Raw genomic sequence first — 17644 nt, forward strand, 5'->3', positions numbered from 1 at the left:
CTTTCTTTCTTTCTTTCTTTCTTTCTTTCTTTCTTTCTTTCCTTCCTTCCTTCCTTCTTTCTTTCTTTCTCTCTCCTTCCTTCCTTCCTTCCTTCTTTCTTTCTCTCTCTCTCTCTTTCTTTCTCTTGTGCCAGAACTGGAGCTTGAATTTAGGGCCTGGGCACTGTCTCTGGACTTTTTTTTTTAAATCAAGGCTAGCACTCTAGTGCTTGAGCCACAGCGCCACTTCCAGCTTTTTTCTTTTTGCTTATGTGGTGCTGAGGCATAGAACCCAGGGCCTCAGGCATGCAAGGCAAGCACTCTACCACTGAGCCACCTTCCCAGCCCCCTTACTCTTCTTCTTGACACAGAATCTCACTATGTAGCCCAATCTAGCCTTGAACTGTCTCTGCCTCCCAAGTGCTGGGATTATTTCTTCTTTTAAAATCAAATCCAGGCAGCCCCAGTGCCATTCCCAATGGGACAAGTGCACTGCAGCCCCTCACTCACCCTATTTGGCCTGTCTTCTCTGCATGCTGGCTTTTGCCAAAGATTGTCTCAGAATGTGCTGCCTGTGTTTTCTTTGTACACTCCCTTCCCTTTTCATCACACCTATTCTCAGAAATGACTTCTTCCACCAAAGATGCAAGTGACTGATCATGCTTCCTGTGTTACTTTCTCGAGACTGTTTACATTTTAACAGATTCAAAGCCTTGAGTCAAAGGGATGGCTGGGTATGTTTGGGTAACAGGTAATGGAAACAGGTGACTAGGAGGTGTAAAGGCACAGGATTTCTCTTGGAATTCTTAAAATATACATGATACCATTCTTAAACAGAGGACCAAACTGACCAGGTAATTTCCTCAAATTGGGAACACCAGTGTGTGTCAGCAGTCTAGTTTGAGGTACCAGCTTTGCCTCTATCTAAGGTGAGAATATTCATCTGGCCAACAACATCCTTGCAAAATGAATTCCTTGAAGGCAGGGACTTGTCTGATTCTTTCCTGGCTTACTGTCAGTCCTGGGGACTGAGAAACACATTAATAGTTGTTCATGCAGTGTCTTCTGGATGAATGAGTGAATGAGGTCAGGCCACATGGTTGTGAACATCGACAGCCTTGGGAAACCAACACAAGGGGATGGGAAAACTGGTTGAATTTTGATGCCATAAGTTACCAGAAGTTGTATCTGACCTCAGAGAAAATTGGAGATAGACTACAATAACAAAATAATAGATATTGACATGGGGATTCAACTTCAGTCCCCATCCCTCAAATTTCATGAAATGTGTTTTTTCCCCCCAATCAACAATTTCGATGTATCTATCAAGTCAAAGAAAAGAAAGTTAGTGTTGGAACCTGATGCAGTGGCTCGAAGGCCAAGATGCTCTACATCTAAATGTAGAGCAAACCTGGTAAAATATAGTGAAGCAACTTGACTGAGAACAGGGACCACCAGCATATGGCGACAGGAATTCCAGAGACAGAATATGGAAGAGATGGAGAAAAGGTAACAAACACATATTAGAAGAAAAGTCTCTGAGCTAAAGAAAAGCATGAGCTTATAGGTCAAAAGAAGATTCATTAGATGAAACAACATTTGGTCTTAATTTCCTAAAATTTCTGAAGTCCAAAGAGTATCTTACAGTTATCCAGAAAGAAAGCCTAGGCTACTTATAAAGAAAATGAATGAGCTTGGCCTCAGACTCAATTCTCATTTATAAAATCTGGGAGACAAAAGATGAAGGAAGAAAATCTATAGAAAACTGAGGGAGTTGGTTGAACTACAGAGACTTGATATTCACCAAAATGCCATTTGTAGATATGCATATTCCCTCATGCATTAGTTGAATAAAATACTCAAATGAATGAGTTCTACACAAGTAATGAATGAATCAGAACAGAGACTGGAAGACAGGAGACAACAAAAAAAAGGGGGAAGAATGATTTTTACTAAGAATGCTTAGTTAAATTGACGAACTCCAAATGGACATAGAATCATTGGGAATGCATAATTCAGGGTTAAGTAAGGATTCTTATAAGAAGAAGAGGCATGCTGTAAGGAAAACACATTCAAAATGATCAGTAATCTCAGACAAATGTAGGGTGGGAGATGGTTGGAAAAGTACAAGTGTCTTAAGGACTAGGGGACTGGGGAGGGAAGTAGTGAAAGAATTTTAAAGGCTCAAAGCATTGGAGAAATGGAATATTTTCTTGGGGTAATCTATTTGGCATTTTATTTTACACAGTAATGAAGAAATTGACTTTTGATCATGAGTCTTAGGGAAAGAGGCCTTGACTACTGCTAGATGTGAACACTTCAATGTTCAAGACTGCTCATTTAAATATTAGCAGTACTCTAATTGTCCATGTTTAGGCTTTAAAACTCCAAGCACTATCACTATAAAATTCCTGTCTCTGTATACAGCAATTCCTCTTTTTCTGTGTATGGCAGTAGGCGCCACAGTGGATACCTTCGCCTTCTAGCAAATATCTTTAACTCAACTCCCACTTCCATGGCTTCCCAAGAGCCACTCAGCAAGTTCAGTTCTATAACATCTATTACTTAGGTCAAGAAGATCATCTCTCTTTTTTTATTTGTGGGGCTTGAACTCAGGGCCCGGGTGTTATCCCTGAGCTTTTTTCACTCAAGGGTAACATTCTACCACGTTGAACCCTACTCCATTTATGGTTTTCTGGTGGTTGACTAGAGATAAGAGGCCCATGGACTTTCCTGCAGGGGCTGGCTTCGAACCATGATCCTCAGATCTCACTTTCTGAGTAGTTAGGATTACAAGTATGGGCCACTGGCATCCGGCTAAGATAATCTCTTATTTATTTTTCCAAAAGATTTTGGTTTTATGCCGACACCATGTAAATCAGACTCCTTATTTCTATCTCTGATAGTCTCATCACCAACTTCCTTTAATAATGTACACAGGATGGTTATGAAAATTTGAACAGAGGGGGAAAATCAGCCTCAGGGAGAGGAAGGCACAGGTGTGCTTGATTCGATACAGGTGCAAAGAAAGGCAGAGAAGGCGAGTGCTGAGCAGATGGCCCCAAAGTGGAGGCCACAGGGAGCCAGGCAAAAACATTTCGGCCTGGAGCTGGGCTAATCACCGCTGGGAGACTTCTCTTCCTCACTGCTCTTCATCGTCAGGTACCAGATGCGGTTGGCCTCTGGGTAGGTGACTTTACTGAGTGGGAGCTTGTAGATGGCGGGGTTGTTGGTTGTTAGGAGCAGGAAGATGAGTGAGGAGAGGCAGAAGGCCCAGGTACCTGATGGCACACCAACCTGGAAATGAAAACATTGGTGTCTAAAGAACATTTCTGGGGGCAGGGATGTGGCTCAGTGTAGAGTGCTTGCCTTGCATGCATGAGGCCCTGGGTTTGATTCCTCAGCACCACCTAAGCAGAAAAAGCCAGAAGTGGTGCTATGGCTTATGTGGTAGAGCACTAGCCTGGAGCTGAAGAGCTCAGGGCCAGTGTCCAGGCCCAGAACTCTTGTACTGGGCCAGAGACTTGGGAGAATGATGTGTAGGGGTTGAAGATGGGTACCCCTGGTGAAAACACCGGTGTTACTGGATTCAGAACATCATCATAGCTAGTCAAGAGATCTGAAGTGTTGGTCTCTCTGAGCACAAGGCTTAGAGATGACATTTTCCCTCAGCTTTATTTATCCAACTCTGTTCTCCAATACTCATACATTGTGCTCTTTTCCTTTTAGTACACACACATACACACAACCCCCCCCTCCCCCGAGAGGTCCATGTACAAAATTATTTTCCAGCTGAACCTTGAATAAACCTTGACATAAGCATCGGGTAGAGTACCATATTCTATAACCCACTCAGGATTCTCCAACAGACCCCAGGTGTCTGGAAGCTGAGAGGGAACACTCTCAGGAGAGTCCAAACTTACCACGGCCATCATGTTGGAAAGAGCTGCTCCCATGTAGGCACAGAACAAAGCTGGGGAGGAGAAAAGACTGTAAGAGTCAGCTCCGTCAAACCTGACTTCCCCTGCCCCTGGCTCCTGCCTCAGCCACTGCCCTGGCTGACCACGAAGTCCACTTAAAGAACATGGTCTTGTGTGCTTTCCTGCTGCCTCAGTGTCTGCAGTCTATCCTGACATCTGTTAGTTGTCTCATGTTCTTTGCTATCTTGTAGCTCTCTCTCACCTCACTGTGCATTCTTTGAGGCAGAGATTAGTGCTTACATATCCCCTCCCACTTCCATAATGGCTGTAGCTAGAGTTGGGGTCAATATACACATTTTGCTGTTCTCACTAATCTGGGGATGGGCTAGCACAGACATCTCACCAACGAGGGGGAGAATAACCAGAGCGACTTGATTGTCCCTCTCCCAAATACCAACCACAGACAAGGGCCAGCAGATGGGTCTGCCAGGTAAGGGCATAGAACATGCCCCCGATGGCAATACAGGAGAGGACACAGTTGTAGCTCCAGAGGCCCACGTAGATGGTCTCGAAGGGGGTGGCCACTGTCAGAGCTGTGGAACAAGAGGACACAGAGGATTCCCAAGTGAGCAGAAGGCAGTGGTCTCTGAACTGTTTTCCAAAGCCCCTGTCTTCACAGAGGTGGGACTATTTCTGGGGTAGCCTGGGAGGGGAGGTCAGCCACCCCCTCTTAGCCAGAGCAGCTGCAATTTCAGCAGGCAAGATGACAACTTAATGCTCTGTTTCAAGGGGTGCAGCAAACTTGTGTGTGTACACACTGATAAATGTAGAGAGTGGGCTGTTCCAGCAAAGGGGCACCGCATGAACATTAAGTGATGTTTGGGTAAAGAAGCAATGGACACCTCTTGGATTATTTTTGTTTATGTAATTTTTACAGAGTTTAAAATTATTTCCAATGGGGAAAAATTAAAATTCTGACTCCAAACATCATTTTGCAAAACATTGGAATATGTAAAAAAAAATTCTCTTCCAATACCTCCTACCCACTTTTCAGACTATTAAGAGAAAGAATAGAACCATGGATAAATGTGTATACACACACATACACATATGTCTAGGGATGGGAAGTGGTGTTTGGGCAATGCCAATCCAACTTTTAGAAGGCCTTTTCTGTTCAGCTTATTCAAACCTTCAAAGTGCTGGGCCATGTGCACCCAAGCTGGTACCTGGTCATCTACCCATTCTCCACTCATTTATTCTCCTCTATCCTTAGTTGCAGGGCACAGCATGCAGGCCTCTTGCATCTATCCATGTATCTTGCTACTGCAGTCTGCTCTGTTTGGTGGCTCAGGCAAGGAAAAAGTAAATCCCTACCACTGACAGTGTTTTAAAACTCCACCAAAGAGAGTAAGTCTAGAATTTTTGCTGTGCACAGGGGAAAGATGAGCTTAGAAAACGATTGCAGAAATCTCCTTGCACACAGGGTTCCATCCTACCTGCTAGCATCCCGATGATGGATCCGATGGCTGCATGCAGGCAGATGAGTGGTGAGGAGATGAACAGAGCCACCAGGATCAAACCACCTGTCCAGGGATTGTCACAGCCATACACCTGGCCGATCCCTACGGGGATGGTTTGTAGCAACTGCAAAGCCAACAGAATGCAGGTCACTGGGGTGTGGGTTGATAATGTGAAGACCTGGCCACAGGCCTAGGGCCCAAGCCATTCCTGGAAAGGTAATGGGGTGGAACAGATGGATGACCGTGCTTTCCAGTGTGAGAGAAAGTAGGGGAGGGAACGAGCTGGAACAAATAGCTCCTCACTCCACCACCTACCAGGCATCCAGCATCCCTCATGCAGTCAGATGGAGCCCTTAACATGGGGGCCAGGCATGGATGCTTCTGAGGAGATGGCGTCTGCTATGAGAAGCTTTGGGGGAGTCAGAATGTACCTTCATCTAGGCTGCCATTGAGGGCTTCCGGTATGAGGGGATTTTCTATAGACTTCCTGAAATCTCAAATATTCTACTAGACATAGTGGAAATATCCTGGGCCATTTTGATGGCTGTGAGGAAAAGGAATAGCTAGAGTGACCTGTGGCCACTTGAGTTGACCCCTAATTTAAGGTCACTTACTATCTCTCCACTGAGAATCCATTAGTAAGTCCTCTTTGTGGGTGCTGCCCATTGAGCACTACATTGGGAAGTAGTGGGACATTTGGAAGGAGAAGACATTTCTGCTCCTCTCTGGGAGCACAGATTTTGGCTTGAACAAAAAACTGAATAAGTGTTGGTGAGCCTGAGAGTGGCTGATAATGATGAGTTGGGAACTGATATCAGATGATCTTCCTTTGGCCAGATGGAGTCTTTTGAAGGCAAAGATGAAAAGAGGGAGACTACAGTAGGGTGAGTCTTGGCCTGGGAATGTAGAATCTAGGGAGTACTATGTACTGTGCTTATTGTATGACCCTAGCATGTCGTGTCCTCATTCCTAGTGAGCCTGGCCTAGCGGATGACCTTCCTGCTGTAACATACTGGAGTGCTTTTCTCCGTTACTAGGTTCTCGGACTCTCTACGAGGATAGGTTCTTTATGGCTGGCTACACAGGAAGTGCTCAATTAATGTGTACTATTGGTCCTGTGAGTCCCACACCTTTCTATACGTTGGAATCCCCTGGAAAGCTTTCAGACACATGGATGCCTGGCTCCTTCAGAGACACTCTGGTTTGACTGCTATGAGCTAAGGTACAGTAGAGTTTGGGGGCCCCTGGATTAAGTATAGATGATCAGCTATGGACCCGGGGAGCCAATTGCATCTTGGAATGAAAGTGTGTTCTTAGTGATATCTTGGCTTGATTTTGGAACCAGCCTTATTTCTTTAGGGAATCGTGTTTGAAAGAGTCTTAGATTTCAAGTTTTTGTCACCCTTTGTCTCCAAATGCCATAACCAAACCCAACTATAAACGTATGAAAGTCAGGATGGGGCCTGGTGTTATTTGTAGAAATCTATAAGACATTTTGTACCAGACTGGAGAACTTAGCTTATGTGTACGGAACATGCTGGAAATCTGCTCAATAAACATCCCATGACTTGCCAACATCTGAGGAATGCAGAGTGCTGAGGGAGTTCAGCTTCTACCATTTCCATCCAGGGACACAGGTGGAGAGCCCCAAGCAGTCAAGAATGAGAGGAATGAGGGGACAAGGGGCCTTGGAACAGAGCCTGGGTTTAGAATGACGCTGCTGGGATCCATATTTTATCTAGGAGGCCGTGCACCAAGGTAACCTTGCCCCAGACCACACTACTCTCCAGGCCACAGCTGACATCCTGGGGCAGAAAGCAGTCAGGTATGTGATGGAAATTTACTGAGCACCTGGACTTGTTATTCTTCTTATAATGCTCGTGTAACAACACTCTAGTTGAACAAAAGAAGTCCTTTGACCCTGTTGTTTTAGAGAAAGAGGAAATGGTACTGATACTTCAAACTTCAGATAGATGCTGTTCGTGTGGGATGGACGGATGCTGGTTTTGAGTGATGGGCTAATGGGGAGATGAGAGAGTGGGCTTGGGGCCTCAAGGTGCTCATATTTCCTAGTTGTATATTTGGAAGATGAACAGGAGACATCTCTTCCCTGTGACCTTCATCATGCTGGCCCAGCTTCTCAGTGTGGGGTGCCACACGAGCCTCTGGCTGTCCTTTGGATAATGCCCTCCAGAGTAGGGATCAGGACAGTGAGCCTACATGGCCCAGGGCTTATCCTTGACAGTTCTGTCCCAACTTGGTCTCTGCTTCTATCCTGGCTGCTTTGCATCGGTCAGGAGGGCTTTCCTTGATGGGCCCTTCAGTATAGGCCCCAAGTCTGCCTCTGCTCTTATTCCATTGTAATCTGGGTCAAAGGTAAAATGGGACAAGGTAAAAATCTTTAGAAAGTGTTTGTGTGCCCTAGCATTTGCTCCAGAAGCAAAGGAACATTTGCTTTCCTGATGCGTTTAGAGTTAGAGCGTTGCTGGCCCTGGAGGATCCTGGGGGTGGAGACTGTACAGCTGAGCACCAACAGAAATTTTCTTGGAGCTTGGGACACACCTAGACCACAGGAATGACTTGGCAACCAGGGCCCCAAAGTCCTTTCATAGACATACCATTGGAGGACATGGTTTAACCATGTTAAAAGACTATCGTGCAAGCAGTTATCTTCAAGTATTCTAGACTGCAGAACTAGAATCCCCAGGTGATATATAAAGGGAAATGGATTTGTGAGGAATGTAAAGAACCCTCCAACACTTAATAGTGTCCCATATTGGGCTGGGGCTGCTTTGAGAAGTAGTGAGTTTCATCTCACTGTGCTTATTCAAGCTGAGGGCGTATGATCTGATGGGGACTGCAGGAGTAGTGGTTCAAAGATGAGGCTCCCAGACTTCCCAGGTGTTAGGCACAGGTGCTAGCTGCATGTTTAGCTGCATTGGGTAACTGCTGTTGTCCTGCAGATGAAAAACTGCAGTCAGGAATAATATTAGTACCTACAGTTTTGGGTTATTGTGAGGGTGGTATGAGTTAATATAACAATCAGGGCTTGGAAAAGCATGTTACATAGTAACTTGCTTCTTCATATAAGATGGGAAGAGATGGGAAGGGGAAACAAAGGAGGAGGCAACAATGCTTGATAAGAAATGTACTCATTATCTTGCCCATGTAATTGTAACCCCCTCTGTATGGTATTTTCACCATTAAAAATAAATAAAAATAAAATATTTGCATTAGTTTCTCACTCTTTTTTTTTTATCAAATTGCCTATGTTATCTAATATTTTTCAGTAAACCACAGCTACCCTGTGACACCAGTTGAATATTTACCTATTCACTGGATTTGTTTTTCTCTTTCTATGTGTGGCATGTAGGTTTCATGAGCGTAGGGATGCCTTATTCTCCGTGTATGCCTAATATCTGAAAAAGTGCCTGGCACATGTTAGATGTTCAATAGAGATTTGCTAGGGTTTACTGGATGAAGTAGCCACCATTTTTATGCACTGTGGAGGCCTATCACATGGGCCTTGGGTAAGCTATAATCTGGCCAATCAGGTGTGCAGTAGGATCTAGGGGTTACAGCTCATTACCACTGGGTAACTTACCAAAGGCATTTCAATCTCTGTCCAGGTGATGTTGGGCACTGAAGAAACAGGCTCCACCAGTGTCATGGGGAAGAAGAGGTTGTAGTGGCCTGTGGCTGCCAGGTACAGTGTCACGGCGATATTGAAGGGCAGTGTGAAGACTGGAAGGTCCCACTTGCTGAAGATGGAATTCAAAGCACTAGTAATCACTGGGCTGAAGATGGAAGGGAGAAAGGGTTAATCATTATGAGCATCGTTAGGGAGACACTGTCTCATCATCTCTGGCCGCTGTGCTAGCCACCACCCCCTCTCCTTGTTGTAATCATTTCTGGATCCTGGAGATTCCAGTAGTCTGTTGATCGGGGATTTGGAAACAAGGTATTCATGTTAAGCTCACAGATTGGTGAAATGTATTTGAAAGATACATTTTTGCATAGGCTATTAAAATGAGTTCAAATCATTTTTTGATTCTTGAGACAAAAACATCGAACAAAATATGATTTTTTACAAAATATGATTATGCTTTTGGATCATCAAATGTACACCAGCTACTGCCTTACACTATGATAACATTATTTTGAGTCTGACCATATAGGAGAAGGCTGCATGTCCATAAGCAAATCCACAGGTTTGGACTCAGTAAAACTACTAAGAACACTTGGGAACTGTCAAGTGACATGGAACCTCTAGTCGCTTGTATCCCCAGGCTTCTTGGTCTCCTTTGGAAAGAGCATGACTTTTGGAAATAGATTGAGCTGGTTTTTATGTTTATAGGATGAGTAAGCAATATAACAAAATTAATTTCCCTTATATTCAGTTTTCCTGGGAATGGATTCCTAGATTCCTAGCACCTGCCATTCCTTACCTCAGAGGTGGCTGGACAAAACACGAATTCCTATGATGTAATTGAATGGCCTAGCTTTAATTAATTTCTGCATTTCACCTGTGTACCTAGGCCTGTTTAAAAACCTTATTCCAGATCTCCAGCATATTAACTCTTCAACACACCGAGACCTATTTCATATTTTCACTGTCTGCTTCTTATTTAGTTTTAGCCTATCACTGGCTTTTACTTAATTAAAAATTGAAATGATCAGATGATAAAAGTTTTGTTTTCACAACCCTAAGAATCCATACCTTACCTGCTTTGGTCCCACATATTCTGTCTCTTATATTTGGTGAAAGTGTCCCTGTCCCTTCCTTAGGCAATTCTCTTCCTTGTTCTTTGGAATGGATCTGTCTCAAGGACATTCCTCTGGTGATACTCTCCTCTTTCTCCTGAAGCCTCAATTCTCCACCCCGCCCCTCACAGTTATTCTTATCTGTCTATGAAATGTTATACTGTCTCCTATCTTTAAAAATCTTCTCCCTTTAATTTGCTGTGCTCTCTACTATTGAGAACTATTTCACATTTTTCATGCCTGCTTCTTGTTTTAGTTTTAGCCTAATCACTGAGCTTCACTCCATTAAAAAAATAGAAATGGCTTCATGCTTGCAATCCTAGCTACTCAGGAGGCTGAGATCTGAGGAATGTAGTTTAAAAATAGCCCCGGCAACAAAGTCCATGAGACTTTTGTCTACAATTAATCACTAAAAAGCTGGAAGCAGAGCTGTGGCTTTTTCAGCTTTGAGCTGAAAAAGTTCAGGGACAGTGCCCAGGCTGAGTTCAAATCTGGCAAAAAAAAAAAAAAAGATCAGATGATCATTTGGTTTATAACTCTGTAGAACATTTGCCATCTGATCATACTTAAAACCCTGTTTAAAATCTCTGCTTAAAACCCTTTAGCTGTTTTGCATTTTTTACTACAGTTGTAATAAAAGTTGGAAGACATATTGCATCTTTGGGGTGGATGAGCCCTCATCTCACCTACTTGGCCTTCACTTCCTGTTACTTCCCACCCACTACGTCTCAGCCTCCTTGTTCTTGTCTGTTCTGGAAAACCTCCCACTTTCCTGGTTAGGCTCGTCTACCTGCAGCATCCTTCAACCACATCTGCAGATGGCAGGTATCTCCTGTCATTTAGGTGCGAGCTGAAATGTTTCATCTGCAAAATGGCCCTCCCTGACCACGTAAGCCTGGTATCACTTCCTGAAATGACTTTCTTTTATTTACTAGTTTCTGAGTTTGTTTGTAAATAAACTCTCAGAGATACATTTCCCTGTTCATAGCAATTCCCAGTATCTGTATTAGTCCCCGCACTCAGCTGAGAGAGTCTCTCAAATCTAGTGTTTTGGATAAAGCAGGATAATGCCACTATGAGTACCCACCCTACTTAAACTGAACTTCAAGGACTGAATGAATGGAGTAATGAATGTATGGGAGTAGTGGGTAACGTAGCAGCCCACCCAGGGTAGAGCATTACTGTTTTCTGTCTTTGGGAATTGGGAAGAGAGGACACTGAAGTCTAACTGCCATCCAGTGTCATTGCTCAGGGGCTGTGCTGAGGAGCTTCATCTACATAGTTATAAACCAGATGTATGCAAATAAGAACAAATTTCTGCTCTCCACAGGGTATGGGGGTGGAGTGAGTATGGGAACCATTACAGAAATCCCCATAGAAATGACTGACTTATCCTTTTGTCCCAATGGATTAAGAAAGAAAAAAAAACCCAAGAAGAAAAATAAATGGCCAGGAATGCTTAATGTAGGAATTTATTTGCAAGCACTACTAAAAAGTAATGAAACAGTACTTAAGCTAAATTAAACTAACTGATTTTTAGTAACTCCAGACTTTGAAACCAATGAAAGACATTTACTTCTTGGAGATGTTCAAAATAAATCACCATGCCTGCTTTATTACTAGGAACCAGAATAAATCTGCATGTCTGAGAGAAGTTAAGATGAAAGTGGTATATACATGGGAAGTCAGAGGTTTGGGGACAGGGACTCTCAGGACAGCAGGCATGCCATTGAGATGGATACACCACTGACCTGCTGTAAATGAAATGATGAAGGACAATATGCATGGATGGCTGAGCATTCCCTAGACTCAATGGTTATTTGTTCCTAACTCTTCCTTGATTTCAACAGATAGTGCTAGTTCAAAGATCCCATGCTTCTTATAGGTCTGTCTTTTCTAAGTAAGATGTCTGGTTCTATCACAGGTGAGTTTTCAGCTTTGAGTCTTGACTATGCTGGTAATAGATGACCCCTGGCAACCTGGATTTTATAGCACAGACTTCAGATTCAGAAAGGCAGCATTAGAAACTTGGGTAGAATATAACAGATTAATAAAACTCCCTATGCTTCAATTTTCCCTTAGGAAAAATTGTCCTTTGTTTAGGGACAGCTCAATGAATGTTAATCTCTAGCCATGTAATAAGAGCATGAGGTCTTAAGAAGGCCCTCTTGTTATCTCACATCCCCACCTTCCAGGACTTGGGGGTGGTCTTCACAGTGTCTAGCTGGGCAAAGCATCATCTGTGAAGGTCTGGGCCGACAACAGTGTGCATCCATCCCTGTCCAGTGAAAGATGCAAGCACTGTGGGGCCCTGTGGGTTTGGAAGAAGAGAGAAGGAGGCTTCTCACCAGGCCATGGTTGTGAAGATCACTGGAAACAGCAGCCACCAGTAGTAGTCTGCCTTCTCGGAGAACACAGCTATCAGCAGCCCCACGAGCATCCCATTGTAGCCGTGGAGTCCGGAGGCGATGGCTGACCTAGGGGAAACAGTTACTTTTTGTTGGAATTTGGTGATGCCCCTGAGGACCTTCCCTCTTGGACCTCTAAGATCTCCTTAATTCAGACAATTTCTTTAATAATGAGACAAAAAAATCAGCCCAGGAAATGAATATTGGACAGCCACAGAGCTACCAACTCCTTTCTCAATGGCCATCTCTACACACACACCTACCCTTGATTACTCTCACTGATTTAGAAGTAAAATGACACACTTTGTCTAATCTGGGCAGTGTAGGTCAGGGTCTAGATCAGAAAGAGAGATGTAGTGCCCTCAGATTTCTTTTCTGAAACAAAATGAGGAATAGATCTATGCATGGGTCTTTCCCCTTTGCCCCCACCCCCACACTAAGAAATGGGTGGGGGGCACTAAGATGGCTCAGACAGAGGAAACACCTGAACATCAGCCCCAGGGAACATTGTGCACCACAATGGCAATCATTCCTGGCCTGTGCACACAGGCACTGGCTGGCAGATGGACCTCAGTGCCCTCCACCCACTTCCCAATTTAATAGAAAACATTGACACCCTGCCCTGGACAGAACTTTGCATTTCCTTCCCCCCGTTTCTCTCTCTCTTCCCTCCTCCCCTCTTTCCCTCTCCTTCCCCCTCCTTTTTGCCCTCTTGTCTTCCCTTCCCGTCCCTCTTTCCCCTCTCCTTCCTGCTCTCCTCCTGTGCTACATTTGAGACTTCCATTAGATTTCCTTCTACACCTAGCAGCCCGAGACACTCGTGCAAAGAAAAGATGAGTTCATTCCCCCATCTTTCCAACACACAGATATGTCTGACTTCTCTGAACTCTTGAGTATTTACTGTCTTGTGTCATTTTGAGATGTTTATTTGCTCATTCATCTTCTCTCCTCAAACTAGATTCTAATCTCCATGAGAGAAGAATGTCTTAAGTGTCCTTCTGCTTCTACTTCAGAGGGAGTGTTTTGAGTATAATCCACAGCCAAAGAAGCTTGATGCTCTGCCTTGCTGTGAGCCAGAGCAAGACGATTCTGTAGGGACTTCCAGTGATCTGCTCAAAGTTGACTCAGGAGATTTGGCTGTCTGCTTGGATAAGGTTTGCTGACTGCTTGAGTAAACACTTCACCTATCTGCCATATGCGTCTTCCCAAGAGACCCATAGAGACAAACTCACCTGTCCTGGCTTAAGATGAGGGCAGTTAAAGTCGAGACAACTGTCCCTAGAGCCCCAGCAAGTGCCCACCAGGGATTCTGGATCAGAAGTCCTATGAAGATGATGAGCCCACTGAGGGGGTTGTTGACAAACATCACCTGAGCGGTTCCTCTCAGGAACCAGTCTAGGAACTGGAGGGCCAGGGGCTTATCTACAAGAGACAGACAGAGCCATCAGTGGGGTCCTGCCCTTACTGTCCTCACTGCACCACTGATTGGCATGACAATCAAGGCTCACAGGAACCAGAACACTTCCCCTCATTCAACCTGGCCCGGGTGAAGAAGTAGAGGCTTGGGAGTGGGGATTGGCATTTAGTCCAAATATCTCAGTAGCCCAGCAGTTAGTCTTCAGCAGGTGGTAGTTCTTTTACCATATAAGCTGAAGCACCATGCTGAGAACAATTTAACACAGTTCCAGCCATTGGCTTTCTTGGCAAGAAAGGCCCAAGAGCATTCCTGGGAAATACATTGACCCAAGGGAAGGGATGAAGAAGGAAAGAAAGCCTCTTTTTGTGTAGTGTTCTATGGCTCAGCTGAGGGAAAGTATCTGAACAGCAAAGAAAGTCGCCTGAAGAAAGGAAGCTGGAAAAGAAATTGTTTTAGCCCAGCTGTGAAAACGATGATTGAATTGGGACCTGGAGGAAGCCAGGTGTACACGAGGGGATGTACAGTTTTCCACCTTCTCGGCTTTGGTTTCCAGGACAACTCATGCTGGTTGTGGCAAGTAGGATCAAACGGGGGAGCATTTAATTCAAAGAAGAAATGAAAAAAGGAAAGAACCACGGAGCCCTTGGGGAGGGTGATGCCAATTTGGCACATAAATGGCAGTGGAACAAGTGGCCATTCAGCTTATTTGGGAAACAGCTTACATATTGTTAAATTAGGGAAATGCATTTAATTTCCAAATTATGCGGATTCCAGGCTGGTGCATATATTCTGCCCACCTGGAGTTGACTGAGGGCTGAAGCTTCCCCCGGTCATAGGAGCTCTTTCTTGTCCTGGGAGAGAGGAAGTAACTTTGTGTCCAACCTGGAAGGATTGCTGTGACCCAGCCCCTCACTTCTTTGCTGGGCATTTGCTTACCTTTCAGCCAGCTCCTGCACTCCTTCATCTCGCCTGTGAGGTAGCCCACTGCTTGGAAGAGGCTGAAGCCTCCCCGGCCCGCAGAGCCTCTGCGGGACGCCTCACTTTCTCTCCTTTTACTCCTTTCATTGGATTTTTCAATTTTCACAATGTGGCTGTCTTCATCAGATGATCGGAGGTCCTTTCAGGGAAAACCACAAGAAGATATAAAATAATCTGTCTTATTTTACTTCTGTGGAAGGCTCTTGCTATACAGCCCAGCTTGATCCTCCTGCCTCAGATTCCCAAGTGCTGGGACCATAGTCATGTGCTGCCATACTTAACAATATATATTTCTTTTAGAAAGCAGAAGCATTTTCTTTTTTGTCGGCCATGGGGGCTTGAAATCAGGGCTTGGGCATTGTCTCTGAGCTCTTTTCCTCAAGCTAGCACTCTTCCACTTTGAGTCATAGCTCCACCACCAGTTTTTGAGTGGTTAATTGGAGATAAGAGTTTCATGGGACTTTTGTGGTTGTTCTGGCTTTGAACCACAATCCTCAGATCTCAGCCTCTTGAGTAGATACAGGTGTGAACCTGGGTAGTGTGTGTGTGTGTGTGTGTGTGTGAATACATATGTATATCTGTATATAGATTATCTATCTATCTATCTATCTATCTATCTATCTATCTATCTATCTATCTATCTATCTCTATTAGAGGTAAAGGATAATAAGACAAAGGTGAGATCCATGTCAATGGTCTCCAGCTGTCTGGGTACCTCATAATGCAAATCCATTTTCCAGTACTACATATTCCTATAACTGAATTTCTTAAACATTTTCTTGACCCATTTCTTTTTAGTACTTTACTGAAGCCTATGGACTTCTCTTCAGAATAATATTGGGAAATATATAAAATAAGTAAGATTACAGAGAAAACCACTTATACTAGATGCATTTATCACAGTATTTAAGAACGTGATTTATGTATATACATTAGATCCAATACCTGTTATAACTTCAAATTAGTAATGAGTGAATGTAGGGGACCTTCTTGCCCCACTCAGGACAATTCTGTAAGGCTATTCCTGTTCTAGAGCTCATCACGGGATTAGCCAAGGCCTACAACTGTGATTATCTCACAGCTCAGTTTCTCCTTTTGTTTAATCCTACAGTCCTTCCTCTTCCATAAATGTTTGTTCCAGAGGCTGACTTCAGTAACATTTCTTACTGGCTAGTCTCCACAATAGTGTCAGATTCCTGGGAAAGCCAATTTGTGTTAGTGATTGAAATCTCAGGTGCTATGAACATGACTGTGGTATATTGTCTAAATTTGTAATTAAAGTAAATGCTTACATCCATTGAGGAGTAATATACATAAGGATAAATTACTTTTCACAGTCAAGTTCACATCTCCTTCAATCCTGTACCTGGACAACTCAGTCATAGCTTATTGTTATAAAGCTCTGCTGTTCAATATTTTATCTATTAGTGCATGTAGCTTCTGAGTACTTGAAACATGGCTAACCTACAATAAACTAGGAATAGAAGGAAAAATTCCACAAATTGATAAGGAATATTTACTAAAATCCCACAGTTAATGTCACCCTTAATGGTGAAAGACTGGGCATATTTTCCCTGTTAGATCAGGAACAAGACAAGGATGTCTGTTCTTGCTGTTTCTATTCAACATTGTACTAGATATTCTAGTCCAAGCAATTAGGCAAGGAAAAGGAACAAAAGGAACCTTGGTTATAAAAGAAAATGTTAAATCCAGATTGCGTCTCTATTTGCAGATGGTATATTTTTCATATTGAAAATCCTTATCTGCAAAATCACCTATTAAATAAATATATGAACAAGTTCAGCAAGGTTCCAGGCTAAAGCAATATACAAATCAATTATATTGCTATATACTGGTAAAAGCAATCTAAAAATAAAATTAAAAACATGATATTTCTGGTAGCATCAAAAACTTAAGAATATGTAATATATTACTATAATAAATGTAAAATAATAGAAGACAGAGTTGACAGAAAATGTGCAAGTCTTTCATGCTGAAAGATACAAAGTACTATTGGAAGAAATTGAAGACCTAAATAAATGGATGATTGACCTGTATTCATGGATTTGAAGATTTAACCTTGTTAAAATGGCAACAGTCCCCAAATTGATCTACAGTTACATCACAATTCCTATCAAAATCCTAGTCATATTTACTTTTCCCCACAGAAATGAAAAACCTGATCCTAAAACTTATACAAAATACAAGAGTGCCACTATAGACAAAATTTTTTTGAAAAAATATGGGAACAAAATTGGATGATGCATTTTTCTTAATTTCAAAATGTACTAGAAAACTATATAAGAATGGCACTGGCATGAAGATAAATATATGATTCAATGAAATAGAATTGAGTCCAAGAATGACCTTATACGTCTATGTTCTATTGATTTTTGATAGAAGTTCCAGTAGAGAAAGAATAGTCTTTTCAACAGATAATAGTGAATCAACTAGCATGTCCATATTGAATAGATTGAAGTTGGGCTCTTTAATACTATGTACAAAAATTAGCTCATAATGAGTAAAGTATCTGAATAAGATAAAGCCCTGTGCATAAATCTTCATGGCCTTGCAGAATAAAATTGATTCTTAAGATAAAAGTATACACAAAGGAAAAAAAGATATATAGAATTTAATCAGAGTTTTCAAAGGGTTCAA

General features: G+C 42.9%; 1 protein-coding gene across 1 annotated transcript in view; it reads right to left on the reverse strand.

Annotated features, from left to right (window-relative positions):
* The window catches only part of Slc14a2 (solute carrier family 14 (urea transporter), member 2), a 407135-nt gene that overhangs the window by 26068 nt on the left and 363423 nt on the right, over positions 1-17644 (reverse strand). The window contains exons 5-12 of the mRNA XM_013014919.1: positions 14945-15125; positions 13824-14013; positions 12532-12660; positions 9024-9216; positions 5396-5543; positions 4358-4492; positions 3903-3952; positions 3102-3276 (exon numbers count right to left, since the gene is read on the reverse strand). Coding sequence (XP_012870373.1) covers positions 3102-3276; positions 3903-3952; positions 4358-4492; positions 5396-5543; positions 9024-9216; positions 12532-12660; positions 13824-14013; positions 14945-15125 — 1201 coding nt within the window. The remainder of the gene's footprint in view (positions 1-3101; positions 3277-3902; positions 3953-4357; positions 4493-5395; positions 5544-9023; positions 9217-12531; positions 12661-13823; positions 14014-14944; positions 15126-17644) is intronic.

Source organism: Dipodomys ordii, unplaced genomic scaffold (assembly GCF_000151885.1).
Source record: "Dipodomys ordii isolate 6190 unplaced genomic scaffold, Dord_2.0 Scaffold25, whole genome shotgun sequence".
Lineage (NCBI taxonomy): Eukaryota > Metazoa > Chordata > Mammalia > Rodentia > Heteromyidae > Dipodomys > Dipodomys ordii.